The sequence below is a fragment of the Perna viridis genome, chromosome 5, assembly GCF_037379345.1.
Source record: "Perna viridis isolate PV_CMFRI_1.1 ecotype Kerala chromosome 5, ASM3737934v1, whole genome shotgun sequence".
Taxonomy (NCBI): Eukaryota; Metazoa; Mollusca; class Bivalvia; order Mytilida; family Mytilidae; genus Perna; species Perna viridis.
Window position 1 is genome coordinate 5,108,586 of NC_142449.1, and position 19,490 is coordinate 5,128,075.

Consider the following 19,490-nt stretch of genomic DNA (forward strand, 5'->3'; position numbering starts at 1 on the left):
ATGCCAGAGCCTGCCGTAACTACAAAGACTTTTTGTATCGCGCTAGACTATTTACAATTAGGCTTCTGGAACAGGGTTATGTTGCTACAAGTTTGAAGTCATCACTACAGAAGTTTTATGGTCGTCATCATGAACTCGTTGATCGATATGGCGTATCCTTCTGCGCCATAAAACTGATTTGTTCAATGAGTCATAGTTTTCCTTTCCTTTTTCGACTACTCCGGACTGGACTTTTTATGAACAACTCGGCGGGTGTTTCTAGAAAAGCATATGACGCTTACCCTACCGGTGCAACTGGTCCATGCTCCCAGTTTTTAGTGGAGTCCGAGTTGCTCATTTACTTTTGTTACTTGTATGTATTATTTTAGTTACTCTATGTTCTTTGTTATGCTTGTCGTTTTGCATGTCTGGTCTTTGTCCCTGGATTACATTCTCTTGATTTCCGGTAGAATTTGGTTCAGTTGATTACTCTTTAACTCCCCTGGTCAAATGCCAAGTGAGCTTATGCCATCAGTTGGCGTCCGTCGTCATCGTCGTGGACAAACTTTCAAAAATCTACTCATCTGAAAGTACTTGACCGGAAGGGTGTAAACTTTGCATGATTATTTCTTAGAGTATTATATACAGAATGATCGTTGGGATATATTATCCGTGTTCAAATATAGCAGCCGTTACTAAAAGCAGAACATAGGGAGTATGAAGGCATTTTTTTTGCAAATAACTCAAAAACCGTTGCAAAATTCTGGCAGACGGTGTAATATTGTTCAGCATCATGAGACGGACCTTTGCCGACATTTTCAAAACAATTTGCTAACTGATGTAAGAGTTACGGAACTGAAATAGCTTTTTTCGCATGTACAACTTTGACAAATCTTCTTCTCAAAAAACTATTTACAGAATTGCATATTTATTTCTTAAGTATTTAACATACAAAGAACGTTGAGATTTTTTATCCGTTAAAAAAAAACATGGCCGCCGTTACTAAGAATAGAACATAAGGGTCAGAATCCATTTCTTTTGAAATATCTCAAAACCGTTGCCTCTATTAAAATTCTGGCAGGGTGTAATATTGTTCAGGATCATGAGACCGACCAATGCCGAAATTTTCAAAACCATTCGTCGACTGATGTAGGAATTACGACCCTGAAACATTTTTGTTCAACTTAGCCTGTCTTATTCCTTAAGTTTTTCATATAAGCAAATGGTTAACCAGGTGAGCGATTCAGGCTTTCTCCTCTCTTGAGCCTGTAGTTTTTTTAATTAGAATTAAGGGTTTGGTAGTTATAAACTGAATGCAGGTTTCAAGGTGTACTATTTAAAAAAAAATAATTTCGTACTTCTCGATAAAATAAAGCAAGTTTAATTCAAATATACAACACCAGGCCGAAAGTGGGTCGCATTGTTATGTAAATGGCCTCATCTCCACTCTATTCAAGACTAATTAATTAAGATAAAGCTATATTTTTACCAAAAGTATTTTGACAAAGAAATACAGACTCATTTCGTCTTATTTGAAAATAAACCAAAAAAAGCCAGTAGGTGCATACAGTAATACGGGTATAACATATTTCACAACTAAATAGACCAGCTGTCAACATCAATTGATCTCTAAGTATTACCAGCGTTCTTCCTATGAAGGACGATTGGAATCGCTTCAATAAAAAGATGTGATATTGTATTTTTGCTTCACTTCATTCATTTTCGACATTGTATATCAAAACCAACAATTTGTATGGTTTTTTGAAACCCTATCTTACTTCGAATATTAAGTTGACATGTTGTCCGTTACGTGATGCCATTAATTTATTCTAAATAGTGAAATCCTTATTCTACAGATTTTTTATGATTCGTTTTATTGTTGTATTTTTCCTTCACTGTCCTATGTTAGGGGGTAGGGATGAGCGTTCACAATATATTTTACTCAGCTACATACTTTATGTGCGTGTCCTAAGCCAGGAACCTGTAATCCAGTGGTTGTCGTTTTTTACATTCATTGTTATTCGTTTAACGTTTTTTTCAGTAGGTTAGGTCGATATTTGTCTTAAAAAGATAGTATCACTTCATTTATTTTGGGGCTTTTTACAGCTTACTTCACCATAATCATGCTGTGGATTATGACCATGTTGTGACCTGTAAAAGTTTGATTTTGGTGATTGACTGTCTCGTTGGCAATCATATTGCATGTCCTATTTCTTTTATTCATTGAATGTGGGTTTAATTGAAAACAAAAAACAGAATTTTTTTTTTCGATTGGAATTATAAGGATTAAACACGGAGTTGCAATGAAATGCAAACAACGTACAAAATTCTTTAAAATTAAGCGATGCAATTATGTTAATTGCTACTATTTGGTGACAATGTATCAAGCAAAACTTGAAATGAGACATTTATTTATTTACAAAAGACACAAAGAACAACTCGTGCCTTTTTTAGTAGCACCAGCATTGAAACAGTTGCTCTACTTCATTCTGTAAAAAAAGAAAACCAATATTTGAACAATTTCAAAGCTAATGACATAATGATTTGGAAAAGGGTGTTTTACGGTGCTTTATAATTAATATAACATTTTCAGAGCTCTACAGAATATAATACAAAATGGAATGAAACAGGGGCAAGAGCGTTTTGCACGGAAACAATATCAGAGACAAAGGCTTTTAAAGCTTGTCAAGCATATAAAAAGAAAGATTGGAACCATTATTTTGACATGTGCTGGAAGGATATTATGGTATACGCCTAAATCTCTCCTGATTTTGTATCTATCTAAACGCGTTTTATGTATATAAAATATAGTACATGTATAAACAATCTGATCCAAATCCAAAACTTGTTAAATGCATAAACATTTGCACATTTGCTTCGTATAGTACATTTTGTATTTCTTTAATAACTCTTTACTTTTCCTCAGTTTTCCTCATAATCTTATATTGTCTATGAAAAGTTCAAGGCAAATTGTGATTTGTTGCAGGAATGATTTCTGAGTGGTTTCTTTAAGTCCTAAATATTTAGGGGTTGGCGTTACATCTTATTATTACTTTTTCAGTTGACGGATAGCACTTATTGGGCTAAACAAACTGAAGATGAATTGATTAAAACGTGTAGAAATGAAATCAACAATGAAGGAGAAATCAACAAAGAAAACAACAGAACCTTAACAAATACAACACAGATTTTGGAATTGCTGTGTCCATCAGAGTGTAACGGAAAAGGAAATTGTGTTAATGGTAAATATTAAGGTTAACCTATTGAATTGAAACAGAGTATGGTTCTTTCGTTTGTTTAAAATGTATCAACATTGCTACAAGATTGAAGTCATCACTACAGAAGTTTTATGGTCGTTATCATGAACTCGTGGATCATAATGGTGTATCCATCTGCGCCATGAAGATTGATTTATTCAACGTGTCATAGTTTTCCTTTCTTCGTTTGTCCACCCTGGACTTACCTTTTTAGGAGCAACTCGGCGGGTGTTTCTTTAGAAGCGTATGACGCTTACCCTACCGGTGCACCTGGTCCATGCTCCCAGTTTTTAGTGGAGTCCGACTTGCTCACTTGCAAGTTGCATGATTTTAGTTACTTCATGCTCTTTGTTGTGTATGTCTCTTTTGCATGTCTGATCTTTTGATTACATTCTTTTGAATACCGCTATAACCTTTTTCATCAACAAAACCAAAATAGGATATATGTTGTTTCCGTTTTATCATTGAACGATAATACTAAGGTAAAGTATTTTACAGAGAAAATGATCATAAATGACTGGTAAACTAAATGCTGTAGAGTAAAATAAAGAATGACACCCTATTATTTAATTTTACGCGTTTAAAATACATATCTATTTAGAATGCGAATTGATATAAAAAAGACATTTTGATCGTTGACCTTCATTTGCTACCTTAAAACAAGAAAATAATTACAAAATCAGAAAATCTAAAGTTTTAATCGATAATCTGGCGAAACATTTTTTTTTTTTTTTTTTTTTTACTTTTACCCTTTACAAATTATTTACTACCATGATTATCTTATTTAAAATACCATTATCTATCTTGCAGCAATATGTCAGTGTAATGACGGCTATCTAGGTAGTGATTGTAGTACAAGTATAACTAATCCTCCTGAAATTAGTGGGATCCAAGGAGTCAAGGTCGGAGGAAGGCTCTGGTGTGATGAAGCAAATCAGGATTGTCTTACTTTATATCTGACGTCCACTGAAATAGAACAGTCAGGAAAATTAACATGTAAAGTCCAACGATATTTGGTAAGGATTTATTTACTTTGGCTCAAAGAAAGTATGCATAACTTTGCATCATAACAATAAATTTAGTATTTGTGTACACACAGTCAATAAAACAAGGAAACTTTTGTATTTGTGTATATCCGAACAGACATATTTGATGAAGAGATCTAGACAATTCAATAATATTTGAAGGATACAATTTTTATGGTTTCGTGGGTAGTTCTGTAATGACCTTTTGTTTTAAATTATAATTTTCAAGGTATACTAATTAGATTATTAATGTAAACTCATTTTGCAAACTCCACTCCTTCTTAATGACTACGTTGATAATTATAAACCTTTTGTGAACTTTTTTGACATTATCATATTTTGAGTTTTATCTGAATCGCTTAGGATGTTCCATTAATGTATTTGATCGTGCCATTGACTCGATCACGTAACCGTAATTTTCAATTTCAAATTCCAATAAGATTTGGTTTTATTTTAACTTAAGGATTCAACGGAAATACTTAAATGTATACGCAATGAAAAATTCCAAAGGACGATGATAGTTCAGTTGGTAAACAACGCTTACAATTATTCTAGTTCTTACTGCATGTTAGGTTGATTTTTAGTTCACTTGGCCATGGACCATGTGAGCTATTGCAATCACTTGTCGTCGTCAATATTAACAAAGCGGTCAAATAACATTGTTTTTGCATATATCTCAAAGCCATTAGATCTAGCTTAATTATAACATTGGGGTTAAAGTTTTCGGCGTGATGAGATCCATTTGAAGCCGTTTTTTTGTGAAAAAGTTATTGCCCTTCGTTGATGTTTATCGTTTTTTTTTTTTTTTTTTTTTTTTGCTTTTTTGGATTATTTTACTTTAAAGAATCTACAGCTAGAATCTAATAAAATTTTGAATGGTTATTCCTTGGGGTATTCGGCACTTAATGACTGTTTGAATGTTTGATCCGTGAAAAAAAGTGGCTGCCGTTAATAAAAATGAAATAAGGGGTAACACAGCAGTTTTTCGCGTATGTCTCCAACACTGTAAGGTTTTGCCAAATTATGACTGGGTACAAGTATTCAACATGACGAAATCTATCAGTGTAATTTTTTTGTGAAAGTCTGCTTACCATTTAAAGTCTTTTATTGGGGGTTTTGTTTTGCTATTTCATGTTGTTACTTTCGAAAATCTCCTGTGAAGCTATTTGACAGAATTCAATGAATGTTGATATTGTTGTATTTTTCAATTTTTAGCCACGAAAAACAATGGCTGCTTTTACAAAAAAATAGAATGTGACTAATATAGCCGAGTGAGTTCATTATAGCTTGTAGCTATGTTTTATATTCTTTCAATTACTACTGTTTTCTGCTTCTAATAGGCTTTCGCTAACGCCACAGAAGTTTATGTTTCTGAAGAAGTAGTAGAAGCTGTAGTCGAATCCATGTTCAGCGTCCGCTGTATGCTTAATACTACGAAAGAATTAAGATACAATGGCTTGTTCGTCTTAAAATATGCCGTATCTGTCAGCTACAATAAACAGAATTACAGTTCTTTTGTATTTCTACATGTTTACAATGGTGAATGTCAGAATCTAGACGAAATACCACAAAGCTTAATTACTGTTCATGTAAGCACCAAGTCTATTCTTAGTAATTGTCAAAAATTTACCGATTGCTTTTCAAGCCCAAGTAAATAATATGTGTTAACGGTTTGTATAGAGATAGAGAAATACAAGATGCTTATGCATGTAGTCTATTAATGTTATAGTAATTGAAAAAGTTTAAATCAATGCAATATAATAAATAAAAATATCATTTCAACTTTTGGGAAAACCTATCTCAAACATGTTTATAGCCAGTTTGCGAAATAAAATTAAAAGTAAAACAGTTGTTTAAAATATTATTGTGTATATCATAAAAATATATATGACCACTTGATAGATTGGAATTGAAAGTAGTCATATCATGATTTATACTAAACAGTATTATGATGATGTTTCTATGGTTTTAGTCTTTAAGCTGCTTCCTTGATGGTCAGTGTTTTCCTGACGGCCACGTAAATCAAGAAAATACATTTCTGTTTTGTAATTCAACAGCAAGTCATCTGCAGTGGGAGTTCGACCATAGGGTAAAATCATATGTTTGTAGATCGAATGACAAAAACAAATGAAGACATCATTTTTCATTCATATTTCGTTTTTAAATTATACACTGTAAAGTTGAGGTTATCGTGTCAAAACAGTTCCAAATATAAGCCAAACGTAATCACAAATAATTGGCATATGCTTTGCACACAATTAATTTCGCAGATTTTCTGTGAGAACATAACATATGGCCAGAATTCTATATATTGTTTTCTCATTATTAAGATCAAGAATATCAAATTAAATTTTTGCATCTGAAATATACGACAGAAACATTATCGTTTCAGCATAACTGTCATATAAGAGATGGATATTACCATAACAACACCGTGAACACTAACTTGACATGTCTTTCCTGCGATCCGGCATTGGACCCATATTCCTGGTCAATAAAGGTAAATTCGATACGTTGGCTTACTGATTGAAGGGAAAGCAAAATAACTAGAATTCAAACGTTTATCAAAAAGCACATAATCCAGACTTAACATTGAAAATTGACACACACAATCAAAAACGTAAAATAACCAAAGTTATACGCACATAGAAACAAAAGTAAATGAGAAATCTTGATTCCATTAAAACTTGGAGCATGGATCAGGTGCACCGGTAGGGAATGGATTCCCTGCTTTTGTAAACTCATTCGCCGAGTTAAAAAAATTGCTTTCATTGTGTAGTTAGATCCACCGTACGATTGACGAGTTCATGATGACGACCACAAAAAAAAATTGTAGTAAGAAAACCTTGAAGCCTAATTGTAAAAGTCTAGCACATTAAAAAAATGTCTGCGTAGTTTAGGCAAACTCTGACTTAGCGAAACAAGAAGTTATCGCGTGTTTCGTAAAGTTTATTCATGAATTTTTCCTTTCCATCAACCTCTTAGATGAGGTCTGATTTGAAGCCACATGGTGTCTGTAGTATCCTTTATCTTAAGTTCTTTGGATAGAAATGCGATGTATAAAATCCCCAAATCTATAATTGCCTTTAGAAAGTAGGTGATCTATATTGCGGAAATTAAAGTAATAGAATCTAGCTGTAAGATGTTTCTTCTTTTGGATAAGATCAGCGATTAAGTCAGACTTATAAGAGTGAAGGCAAAGGTCAGCGAGTAGCGGAGCACATTTTGTTTTCGCTAGAAAATGTCACCATTTTGACATCTTATTTGGTTTGTTTAGGATCTTTTATTTAATTAAAAAGTATGAAAAATTTCTTCCATGTCCTGCGTATTTGTATTTAGGTGTGCCATCTTTATTAGAGAAAAAACAATGATAAATACATTTGAGTCGGAATTTTATTTGAGCATTGGAAATAGTGTATACAGACGTGAGATATAAGATTTGTGTTCATTTAATGCCAACTTTACTAGTATTGCCGTTTATAACCTATATCAGTATTTGTAAAACGAAATGTTATATTTGGTGAACTTGGCGGCATTTTCGTGCCTCGGTTTAATATTTCTAGTTCGGCCAAGTAATTCAAAGTCAGTGTACATAAAAAACAAAAATATTATTCTTGTATAAATATTACAAATCGTAGCTTTCTGTACAAACTTTTTTGATGTAGAAGTTTAACCGTATTATTTTATGAAATCGGTGCAATCCATCATTGATACAACAGATGACAATAATAAGACAGAAAACCCGGAAAAGAAAAAAAATGTATTTATATAAACAAGTATCACTTTGAATCATATCTAAAGGTAAATATATGTTGCTTTTTGTTTGTAGAAAGGATGTTTGATTAATGCCCAATGTTATTCTGATTTAACGAATAATCCACATGACGATATTTTGATATGTAATTCAACTCATTCTACAAACAGCTGGAGTTATAACGGTATGTCTAGTAGAACATTTGTTCTTATAGTGGTATCACAAAAAAAAAATTAAGTATTCGAGTTTAACCTTGCGCCCGTTGTTGTCGTCTTCGTCGTCGTCCACGTTACCCTTTTTCTAAGCTCTTTTTACCTTGAACTACTGAACATAATTCGACGAAACTTTGTTTGGTTCAACTTGTATCTGACTATCCTGCATGATAACATGGCCTCCGTTACTCAAAAGAGAATATGGGGGTCAAACAGCAGTGTTTGCTTGTTTGTTTGTTTGTTTGTTTGTTTGTTTGTTTTTTTTTGTTTTGTTTTTTTTTTTTTTTCGTAAACCGATTCTGGAGTAATTGCCCTTTCTGACAGTTTTGTTGATTTTAATGCTTTTATTTTAAAAAAAAGTCTTCTCTGAAATTGCCTGACAGAATTCAATGAAACTTGATTCAATTAAACTTTTGCTCCTTAATCCGTTGCAAAACAAGACTTTTTCAGTCTCTCTCTAGTTTGCTAACAGATATCCTTCCTCAGCATAAAACTCATAAAACTATATGAGCATAAAACTCACAAAACTTAACGAGCATAAAACTCACAAAGTTCAAGATCAAAACAGATTCAGAAGCTGAATAGTGTGCGCTGTGGGTGATTGTACCGTTATCAAAGGCTCACATAAGTAACTGATGAGGAGCCTGAATGAAAATAACAAAGAGGGTCTTTTTATCAAAGTTACAATTAACTGTGGAAAACAATTTAAAAAAATAAAAAGTCCAAATATAGTAGTACGGCGTATTGATGTATAGATGGTAGTGCTGTACCAGCCTTAGATCCAAGACCTAAAAATGAATTATTTTTTCTCGTTAATTCCATCTGGAGAAGTTGTTTGCAATTTCTTCATCCAAAAGCTTTCTCGAGATACTCTTTTACATTTCGACCAGTTTTTATTATGTTCTATGATCGTCACAACAATGTTGTGGAGATCCTCCTGGGTGTGTCCGGCAGATCTAAGATGGCGACTCAGAGGGAGGTCTGGTTTGCATTTGTAGTCACTGCGATGACCATTCATACGCCTGTTGAAAGGTTGTTCTGTTTCGCCAACGTTCTGCATACCACATCGGCACTGAAGAAGGTATATGGTATTTTCGGTTTTGCAAGTTACGTCGCAAAAAATGGCAAATTCCTTTCCAGTGCAGTAGCTTTTAAAAGTTTTGGTGTGCAGCATCTGGGTGCAGGTCTTACATATCTTATCTCCATATGGTCGACACTGGCCCGTTGTATTTTGTTTAGTCTGAGATGAAATCTCTGAATTTACTAGGGCATCTCTTAGGCTCCTCGGTCTACGGAATGCCAGGACCAGGGCCCCCGGAAAGAGCTTGGAGAGCTTGGGATGTTTTTGAATGTCTTTCCAATTTGAATGCAGTAACTGCGAGAGTTTCGCAAAGGCTGGATGGTACGTAAGTACAAAAGGGACCCTTTTGTTCTTTTTCTTAGGTTTGTACTCGAGGAGAGTTTTACGGCTGATTTTGTTAGCACGTTCAAATATCTGTTGATTTATAGCCACGCGATAGCAAATGACCACGGAGTTCATCTAGACGTTTGTTGGTGGTATCGTCAGAAGAACAAATACGCCGAATTCGAAGTGCCTGACTGTATGGGATGCTTTTAGTACAATGTTTTGGATGACAACTATTGGGAGATACGTTTTGGTGACTATCAGTTGGTTTGCTGTGAAGATCCATGGACATTTCCCCGTCTTTTACAAACGTAGTAGTATCCAAAAATGTGATTTTAGTGTCAGAAATTTCATGGGTGAATTTGATTGATGGATGAACATTATTGGCATGTGTGATAACATTGTCTAAATTTTGTTTCGACTCAGTCCATTTCATGTCAACATCATCGATGAATCGAAACCAAGAGAGGGGTTTCGATAAAGATGTTGAGATTATTTGATTTTCTAATTTACCCATGGTGTTAGCATACGAAGGAGCCATTTTCGTTCCCATAGCTGTACCTTTGATTTGAAGGCAGTGTTCGTCGTTGAAAGTGAAGTTGTTACACTTCAAAACTAAAGTGAGTAAATTAACTAGGCAGTCGGTAGGAGGATCAAAAATATCTCGTGATTCCCAAGCTGTACCCAGATGCTGCACACCAAAACTTTTAAAAGCTACTGCACTGGAAAGGAATTTGCCATTTTTTGCGACGTAACTTGCAAAACCGAAAATACCATATAACTTTTCCAGTGCCGATGTGGTATGCAGTACGTTGGCGAAACAGAACAACCTTTCAACAGGCGTATGAATGGTCATCGCAGTGACTACAAATACAAACCAGACCTCCCTCTGAGTCGCCATCTTAGATCTGCCGGACACACCCAGGAGGATCTCCACAACATTGTTGTGGCGATCGTAGAACATATTAAAAACTGGTCAAAATGTAAAAGAGTATCTCGGGAAAGCTTTTGGATGAAGAAATTGCAAACAACTTCTCCAGATGGAATTAACGAGAAAAAAATAATTCATTTTTAGGTCTTGGATCTAAGGCTGGTACAGCACTACCATCTATACATCAATACGCCGTACTACTATATTTGGACTTTTTATTTTTTTAAATTGTTTTCCACAGTTAATTGTAACTTTGATAAAAAGACCCTCTTTGTTATTTTCATTCAGGCTCATCATCAGTTGCTTATGTGAGCCTTTGATAAAGGTACAATCACCCACAGCGCACGCTATTCAGCTTCTGAATCTGTTTTGATCTTGAACTTTGTGAGTTTTATGCTCGTTAAGTTTTGTGAATTTTATGCTCATATAGTTTTATTAGTTTTATGCTGAGGAAGGATATCTGTTATCCGAAATATTCAATTTAAATTTTACCATCTTCTGGTGATGTTAAACATATTTAGATGTTTATTTCATTTATTGTTATGTTTTGCATCGTTTTTAACGATCCATCACCCCGTAAGAGTGATTGTTGACTATTATTTAGACGATTATATATTTATATATATATATATATATATATATATATATTCTAACGATGTTAGAACTGTCAAATTTGCCAAGCAAAGTTTTGATCGTTTACTCCACGAGACTCGAACACGTACCGCTGTGACATCTATTGCAACACTGCCTGCACAAAGTAAAGCGCCCTATACCACTCGACCAACTAGGCTATATAAAATATAATTTAGCTGGCCGGGTCATTCGTCCTCATAGGATTAATCTAGGGTTGTAACTTAATACACGATGTATAGTAGTATCAGCTTGATCCTGTGGACCAGTGTAATGAATAGAGTGGTCACATAATGAGATATTTGTATAGTATTGATTTGTTGTGATATGTATCGTTAAATTGATCTTCTATCCTACATAACAACACCTAGATCAGCTGTCCCGTACTACCATACACCGTTACAGCCCTAGATTATAGTTTTGGAATACCATATATATCAATCAATTATGTAATAAGAATCATCTGAAGCCGTCTGCAGCAATATTAAAAACATTAATAAAAATTTGGTTACAAAAAGGAAAAAAAGGTTATCTCCCTTAAACGTTGTTTTTCCTTGATTTCCTCATGTTTTACTGCATGTTAGTGATTGGGTATTTTTTACAGTTTAACACTAAGCTATTTTCATTTCACTTTCAAGGAACTAAGCTGGCTCCTCACATACAATTCCACATCGTTAATCATGGCGACAGGAGTGTGTTAGACTTCGAGTGCTGTATGAACACAAATAGATTAAACTTTAGTCATTACCGAGTTAATTGGTACTGGGGTAATGGTCGTCGGTTAACCTTTACGAACACAACAATGAATTTACAAAGCATGCGGTTGTCGGAAGACAAGATTGAAAAATTTGGAATCATGGTAAGTTTATGTAAAATTCACAAATGTGTAAACATTTTATTATTTCTCCACTAAAAATTCGACAAATGATGATTTAGAAATATGAGTAGATTCTTTAAGTGATTTTTTAAGCAATGGATAAAAAATGGAATTTTGTGAAATTTTGGTATAATTTTTGGTTAATCTGAAGAAAGTTTGTCCATACTTGTTATACGTTACTATGCCATAATAGTGTGGTCCTTGATTTTTTGTGCTCTGATACAGTCACATTATGATATATATATATATATTTCAGACCCTTCTATAAGTTTACGTTATCTTCCCTGTATCAATTTGATCCGATGGAGCAGTGTAGCGAATAGAGTCGTCACATTTTGAGACGTTGAATGAATATATATATATATATATATATATATATATATATATTATATATAAAAAAAATATATTTATCGTGCTTTCACATGAAGCAGTCATGTTTGTATCAGTTTTGGTGTTCTTGTTTTATTTTATTCTCTATGATTATTTTAATTATTTTAATAGATTTCATGTACTGTGGAAGGTATGCACCAAGTAAATGGAAGTGGACCTGTTTTCCATAGCAACAGATTTCTTGCAGGCATTAAGGTTTTATTTCATCTTATTTATAGCCATAACTTTTATTTATCATTAAATTTTTATGATAAAGTATAGGATAAATTGATTTTTTGTTGCTTATAACGTCTAAAAAATTGCAAAACTTTTCTGAATTAAAATGCAATATATTTTAGAGACAAGGTGTCTTTTGTGTTTTAAATTTAATGAAATAATTCAATTTATATATGTGCTTATCACGTCTTTGTCTGCTTAAAATACTCTGGATAATGTATCAGCTTTGAATTTCTAGACTGACAGAAAAGTGTATGTCCGCAAAGGAGAAGAAGCAACAATGCAATACAAGCAGACCATTCCTGTCTGCATGAACAAAGGTAGCTGTGATACTTCACTTCGAATTTTTCTTAATATTACTGGAAGTGAGACCTTCTTAGACTCATGCCACGACGACATTGTACTAAAAAATAGATCATGTAGTACCGTTACCAATGGCGCTGAATGGAATGTTACACATCAGTGGGTTCTTCAACATAAAGCGAGCCAAAAATACGGCGTTTTCCCTAAACAGTTTTTAGTCAAGTTAAGGACATCTTCAAATAACTCACGGTGGAATGCTATAGATATACAAGATGTCGAGGTTAGATAATTGATGGTAAACAAAAACTTTGTATATAAACTTGAATTGCAAGTGTTAAGGAAAATAAATCTTGCAGTACGTTTTTTCAAGTACGCTTTAAAATGAAGAAAGGAAATCCTACAAGAAACAAAGCGGAAAATAGAAAAAAAATACTTATTTTCCGGAAATAAGGAAAAATTTGTTTCCTTACAATTTAAGTTATCACTATTAAAATAAACAAGACGGACTTATTATGTTCCCTCAACGAAGTTAGGAGACATATTGTTTTTACTTCTGAAAAACAGGTCACCATAGTAAATAGAATTACAATTATGGCTGTCGTTCTTTGGTGAAAAAATGTAAATAATGAGGAAAAATCGTAGAAAGTAGATGTTTTGCTTAAAATATGTCTCTATACGGGCTATCGATTAACCATATGGAAAAATGGTCGCCACTCATGATAGTCAAAGTTCTTAAGTTAAAAAAATTATGGACGCGTGTAAAGAAATTGCTCCTGTGAAAATTGGGGAGTAGAGGGGGACATCAATCCAGTTTTCTGTTTCTCACGTTTTGAGCGGAAATATCACAACCGTCAATACATTGCTGGACAATACGGTTTTTCATTTATTGTAAAATATGTTGTTGATAACAGAATGCATAACATTAGGACAATAAATGATCCCTGTGATTTTAATTTATTGTAGATTCGGATTTTAGAACCAAGAATTGAATGGCACTCGAAAGTATGCACATCTTATAACGACCCTCATATGACCACGTTTGACGGCCTGTATGTTTCAATTGCATTTACTTTATTTTACTATTTTTTTTAATGAAGTGCAATATAAGGGAAAGAGTATGCATTAACCATAAAATCTAATATAACGTATGTTTGATCGAATAAAGTCCTAATTATCCGTTTAAATACTTTTCATTTGCATTCTCAAAGACACATTCAACAGTTGGTTAGAATAGAGCAAATTTGTGGTCGTCAACTACTCAATTGGCGTCTCGAAACCTAGACAAAAATGTAGTTTGTTCCTAAAAATATCAAAGTGAAACTCGAAAATTTATTACTGAGTTTTATGTTGTTGAATGTTACAGGCATTATGAGCATCAGTACGCCGGTACATATATTCTCTACGCTAATACAGTTGATAATGTCCCATTTGAGGTAAGCATCATATATTATAATTAATGTTTTTTTTTTCTCTATCAAATATAATGATACTAGTAACTACTGGAATAAGACTGACAAATGTTAACTTGAATACATTTATCACTGTTTCAGGTTCAAATGCAACTAACATCCTGCTATAGCAACAAAGTGTTTTGTCCTTGTGGAGTCGCTGTCAGAGCTGGAGCTGATGTATTTGTGATCAATTTCTGCAATGGATGGTCTGTTACACAGTATGTAGCTTGTGAAAGAGAGCCGGTACTCCATGTGGCAAAACAGATAGGAAACAATAGGAACTTCCGGGTAAGTCCCTTAAATAACAACGGGAAAATGACTTAATATTGGTATCTTTTGTATGAAACATTAAAAAAAACAAAGATTAGTTGTTTTTTTTATCTTCAAATTCATAATGACAATTTTACTCTTCCTTATTTTTGCAGATAACATTTCCAACAGGAACAGTAGTGTCTATACACATAGTACATGTAGATCCAGTGAATCTGCTTAATTTAGAAGTACGACCATCAGCTTATGATGTCAACAACAGTGAAGGTTTATGTGGAATTCTGTCTAACAATTGTACTGATGACTTCAAATTGAGGAATGGAAGCACAATACACGTCGAATCATCGTGTCATAACACAGAAAATAAAGAGTTCTCTGAATCCTGGAGGTAAAAAAACTTACCATATTACAAGATTTCAACGACTCTTTGCATTGTTTTATTGAAAATGTATTTGTGTCTGCATACGTCCTACGTTCTTGTGGCTTTTTTAAAAAAATTTTTAAACTTTAAATCACTACTGCAGTAGTGACTTTATGCTAAATGGCAAAGATGTCCTTGTTGGTGCTGTTTTTGTAATGCTATCTTTCTTATATTTTCTTAGGATAGACGAACACGAAAGTTGGTTCAATGTCAACCAATCAAGAAATATTCAAACATGGTATTCACAAGAAAAAGCTAGAGTTTGCGAATGCAGGGACAATAATTATGATTGTAGCCCGAAGAGTAAACTTCCCTCAATTTGTACTGATCAAGGATATAATCCTGTTGAAACAACATGTAGAGCTTATGTCCAGAGAAAGAACTATGTTATTAGTGAAATAAAAAGAAAAATACCTACAACTAGCAGTTTAGAGGCAAGAAATTACAATAATACAACAAATCATCATATATAAAAGTGCTTGAAGTTGTGAAAGTAGTTTCTCTCACTGTTTTTGTGTTATGCCATTAAAATAACATTATGAGCTATTATCAAATTCATCATCTAAATTATAACTTTTAAAGAATGTATATTGTGCTCAAAACCAACAATTATTCTTTTCTATTTTCAGCCAAATAAAACTGATATCGCAGTTTTGAATAGAACCGATGCGCACAGTTTTTGTAAGTGGATGATGAGGAATATATCAGCGATATGTTCTTATGTATCAAATCTACAGACGAACTATTTTTTCGAAATTTGTGCATTAGATATCACGGTAAGAACATGAAATAATGTGTTAAAGAACAACACTCGCTACATTAAGTAAGGTGTGCAGTTTTCTACTTTTCTATTATAGATTACATGTCAAAGGAAGACGTTGAAGCTTAATTCCTAGTTATTGAATTTAATCAATCATAAATTTATATGAAAACAATGCATGTATATATATGCATTTCAAATATTGTTAGTTGCATACATCGTGCGCTTAGAATATATTTTGACAATGGTGTTTTCAGCCTTTGTTGGTATCATCTCTGCAGAAGTTCTATGGTCATCGTCACATTTTCATTAACCAATGTAAAATTTCTATACCTTAAAGATGAGAGCAGATATCTTTAGTTTGATTTCACCTTTTACCAATTTGACAAGCCACCTAATATGACATTGGATTTTACTCAGTTGCATTGTGACAGAGCAGGGAATGTTTACTCTTTCAAAGCACCTGATGTCACTCCCAGTTTATGTGTCCGGTTCTCTTTTCCAAATCTTAAGTTTTATATGTATTTGGCTTCTATTTGTATGTAGAAAGTATCCGTTTCCTCGTTGTACATTTAGGGTATGCACTTGGGTTTCGTTGTCTGGATCTATAGTATTCATTTCTTTGCGATATTGAAGTAAATGTTAAAAGTCATGCGTATTTTTCCTTGCGTGTTTTGGTAATTGTAATTCCAGTTTTTATTAAGGCATATTTTCCAAAAGCAAGTTGCATGTTATCATGTGAATTTCAATATTATAAGTAAATGAGTGATTCTGATTCAGTGATTAATCTACTTTTCTTGTTTGCTACTGCATTAAGACTTGTTCTTTTACCGCAGGATTTATTGCTTTGTAATATCAAGTTCAAGATCAAATTCTATATTTTCAGCAAATAATTTATCAATGAAGCATGTTTTGGGAGATATTTTGTTGCCTTAATCTGATTTTGTCTATTTTGGATGTTTGTCCAATATTTCCAAGTTGTATGTTTGCTTGCAGCATTATACTCTGTAAAAGAGTAATGAAAGAAACCAAGATTATAGCAGTAATCAAAAGAATGCAATCCAGCGACAAAGACATGACATGGAAAACAGACATACACAACAAAGAACATAAAGTAACTAAAATCATACATACAAAGTAACAAAAGTAAATGAGCAAATCGGACTCCACTGAAAACTGGGAACATGGACCAGGTGCACCGGTAGGGTAAGCGTCCTCTGCTTTTCTAGAAACACCCGCCGAGTTGCTCATAAAAAGTCAAGTCCGGGGTAGACAAACGAGGAAAGGAAAACTATGACCCGTTGAATAAATCAGTTTTCATGGTGCAGATGGATATACCATAACGATCCACGAGTTCATGATGACAACCATAAAATTTCTTTTAATCTTGTAGCAACATAACCCTGTTCCATAAGCCTATTTGTTAGAGTTCTAGCGCGATACAAAAAAGTCTGCATAGTTTCGACAAGCTCTGGCATAACGTATGAGCTGTGATATGAACACTCCATGCGCAGGTGCTGAAGGGATGTTGCCACAGATGAAAGGAAAGTTCACAATTTTGAATGAAAAGTCATCACGTTTGTCATAAAGTTTGGTCAATAGTTTTCCTTTTCTATCGATTTCTAAGTGTAGGTCAAGATATGAGGCTGACTTCACAGTGTCTGTAGTATCCTTTATCTCAAGTTCTTTAGGGTAGATGCGATGTATCAAATCCCCGAAATTAGGATTGTTTAAAGATAATACGTCAATAAATGAATGATTTCACCCTAATGTCAATGCTGGTCATATATGTGTCTTTGTATCGTTATTTGACTTTTTAGTTTGTTTTGAATGAGTTTTATCGTTCTGTTACCGTGCATTTTATTACTTTTGTTTGCGAGCCTTTAAGAGCTTACTTGAAGGTGTGTTTTCACTTATTGATAACCATTTAGTGATCTCTGTGCGTATGTAATTTTTCTACAGGGATATACGATGGCATATTTGTTGTGTTTCACCATATCTGCTCCTTTTTAGCCGGATCTGCAAACTGTACCACCAAACTTCTTTCAAAACTTTTAACTTCTACACTCACAGCTGTCAAAGAGGGTATCCAGTCCTATTATGATACGTGTTACTCCAGTAGTGGTATTAGTTCAATGTGCATTCTGAAAAATTCGGAAGATCTTCTGGCAACCCTCAATTCAAGATTATTATCAAAATACTATGGCATTAAAACCTTGATTTTTCAACTTTTTATACTTGTATTCCCCATACTACAAATATGTAGTTCTTTGTAGATTCCTCATACTTTGTTAAAACAAATTCAAAATCATCTTCCAAATATACAGATGAAGATATTTTCAAAATGCCGGAATCTTTGATTGACAACATATTTGCCCAGTGTGGTGAACGCGTTTTTTGAACAAAAATAATGTGGACAAGTTGTACTCCACTACTTGCTGACCTATTACTTAACTCTTATGAAGCTGACTTTATAGCTGATCTAATCCAAAAGAAGGAAAATCGTTTAATTGGGTTCTTTAATCTCAGTTTCCGCTATATAGATGACGTATTATCATTAAACAATCCTAATTTGTGGAATTTTATACATCACATCTACATAGAACTAAAGATAAAGGATACTACAGACACTGTGAAGTCAGTCTCTTTGACTACACGTTTAGATCGATGCTAAAGGAAAACTATTGACCAAAATGTACGACAAACTTGATGACTTTTCATTCCGTATTGTCAACTTTCCTGATATCTTAAATACCTTCAGCACCTGCCTATTGATTTTTCATATCACAACTCATACGTTATGCCAGAGCTTGCCGTTACTAAGCAGATTTTTTTATATGGCACTAGATTACTTTCAATTAGGCTTCTGAAACAGGGTAATGTTGCTACAAGATTGAAGTCATCACTACAGAAGTCTTATGGTCGTCATTATGAACTCGCGGATCGTTATGATGTATCTATCCACCATGAGAACCAATTTGTTCAATGTGTCGTAATTTTTCTTTCCTCTTTCGTTTACCCAGACTTAACTTTTTTATGAGCAACTCAGCGGGTGTTTCTTGAAAAGCAAAAGACGTCCAACCTACCGATCATCTGGTCCATGCTCCCAGTCCGAGTTGCTCATTTTACTTTTGTTACTTTGTATGTATTATTTGATTATTTCACGTTCTTTGTTGTGTGTGTCTGTTTTCCATATCGGGTCTTTGTCCCTGGATTACATTCTTTTGACTTCCGCTAGAATAGTGGTTCCCTTCATTACTCTCTCTTCTACAGAGTGTATTTCCCTGGAATAATAGGAGTTTCGGCTTTGAGTAAACACAAATAGACCATTTGACAGGTACGACTCCCTATGGGGCTCATTTCACTCGTGGTTTGTCTGTTTTAGCTGGAAAAGAATCCATTCTTTTGACCAAACCAACAAATGTTCCATTGATTAAAATTGTACTTAAAGGATTTCCGTCTGAACACTCACAAAGGAACTTCTACATAATAACGGTGCAGATGTTTGTGTTGTAGAGGTTGTAATTCTAAATCCATAAATAGTTGGAGTTTATTTGCCGAGATTCAGGATAATTTTAGCATCTTATTCATAATGAAGTGTTGTTTATT

The 19,490-nt window shown here is 33.8% G+C and overlaps 1 protein-coding gene across 3 annotated transcripts in view; it reads left to right on the forward strand.

The window, feature by feature from the left end:
* Nucleotides 1–19,490, forward strand: part of LOC148615703 (uncharacterized) — a 53,482-nt gene that overhangs the window by 18,220 nt on the left and 15,772 nt on the right. For all 3 annotated transcript variants that reach the window (XM_088582205.1, XM_088582206.1, XM_088582207.1), the window contains exons 12-27: nt 2,573–2,725; nt 3,041–3,221; nt 4,047–4,252; nt 5,602–5,850; nt 6,234–6,350; nt 6,654–6,761; nt 8,091–8,199; nt 11,832–12,052; nt 12,572–12,655; nt 12,915–13,259; nt 13,943–14,028; nt 14,343–14,412; nt 14,530–14,718; nt 14,856–15,088; nt 15,303–15,555; nt 15,751–15,897. In XM_088582205.1, coding sequence (XP_088438331.1) covers nt 2,573–2,725; nt 3,041–3,221; nt 4,047–4,252; nt 5,602–5,850; nt 6,234–6,350; nt 6,654–6,761; nt 8,091–8,199; nt 11,832–12,052; nt 12,572–12,655; nt 12,915–13,259; nt 13,943–14,028; nt 14,343–14,412; nt 14,530–14,718; nt 14,856–15,088; nt 15,303–15,555; nt 15,751–15,897 — 2,751 coding nt within the window. The remainder of the gene's footprint in view (nt 1–2,572; nt 2,726–3,040; nt 3,222–4,046; nt 4,253–5,601; nt 5,851–6,233; nt 6,351–6,653; nt 6,762–8,090; nt 8,200–11,831; nt 12,053–12,571; nt 12,656–12,914; nt 13,260–13,942; nt 14,029–14,342; nt 14,413–14,529; nt 14,719–14,855; nt 15,089–15,302; nt 15,556–15,750; nt 15,898–19,490) is intronic.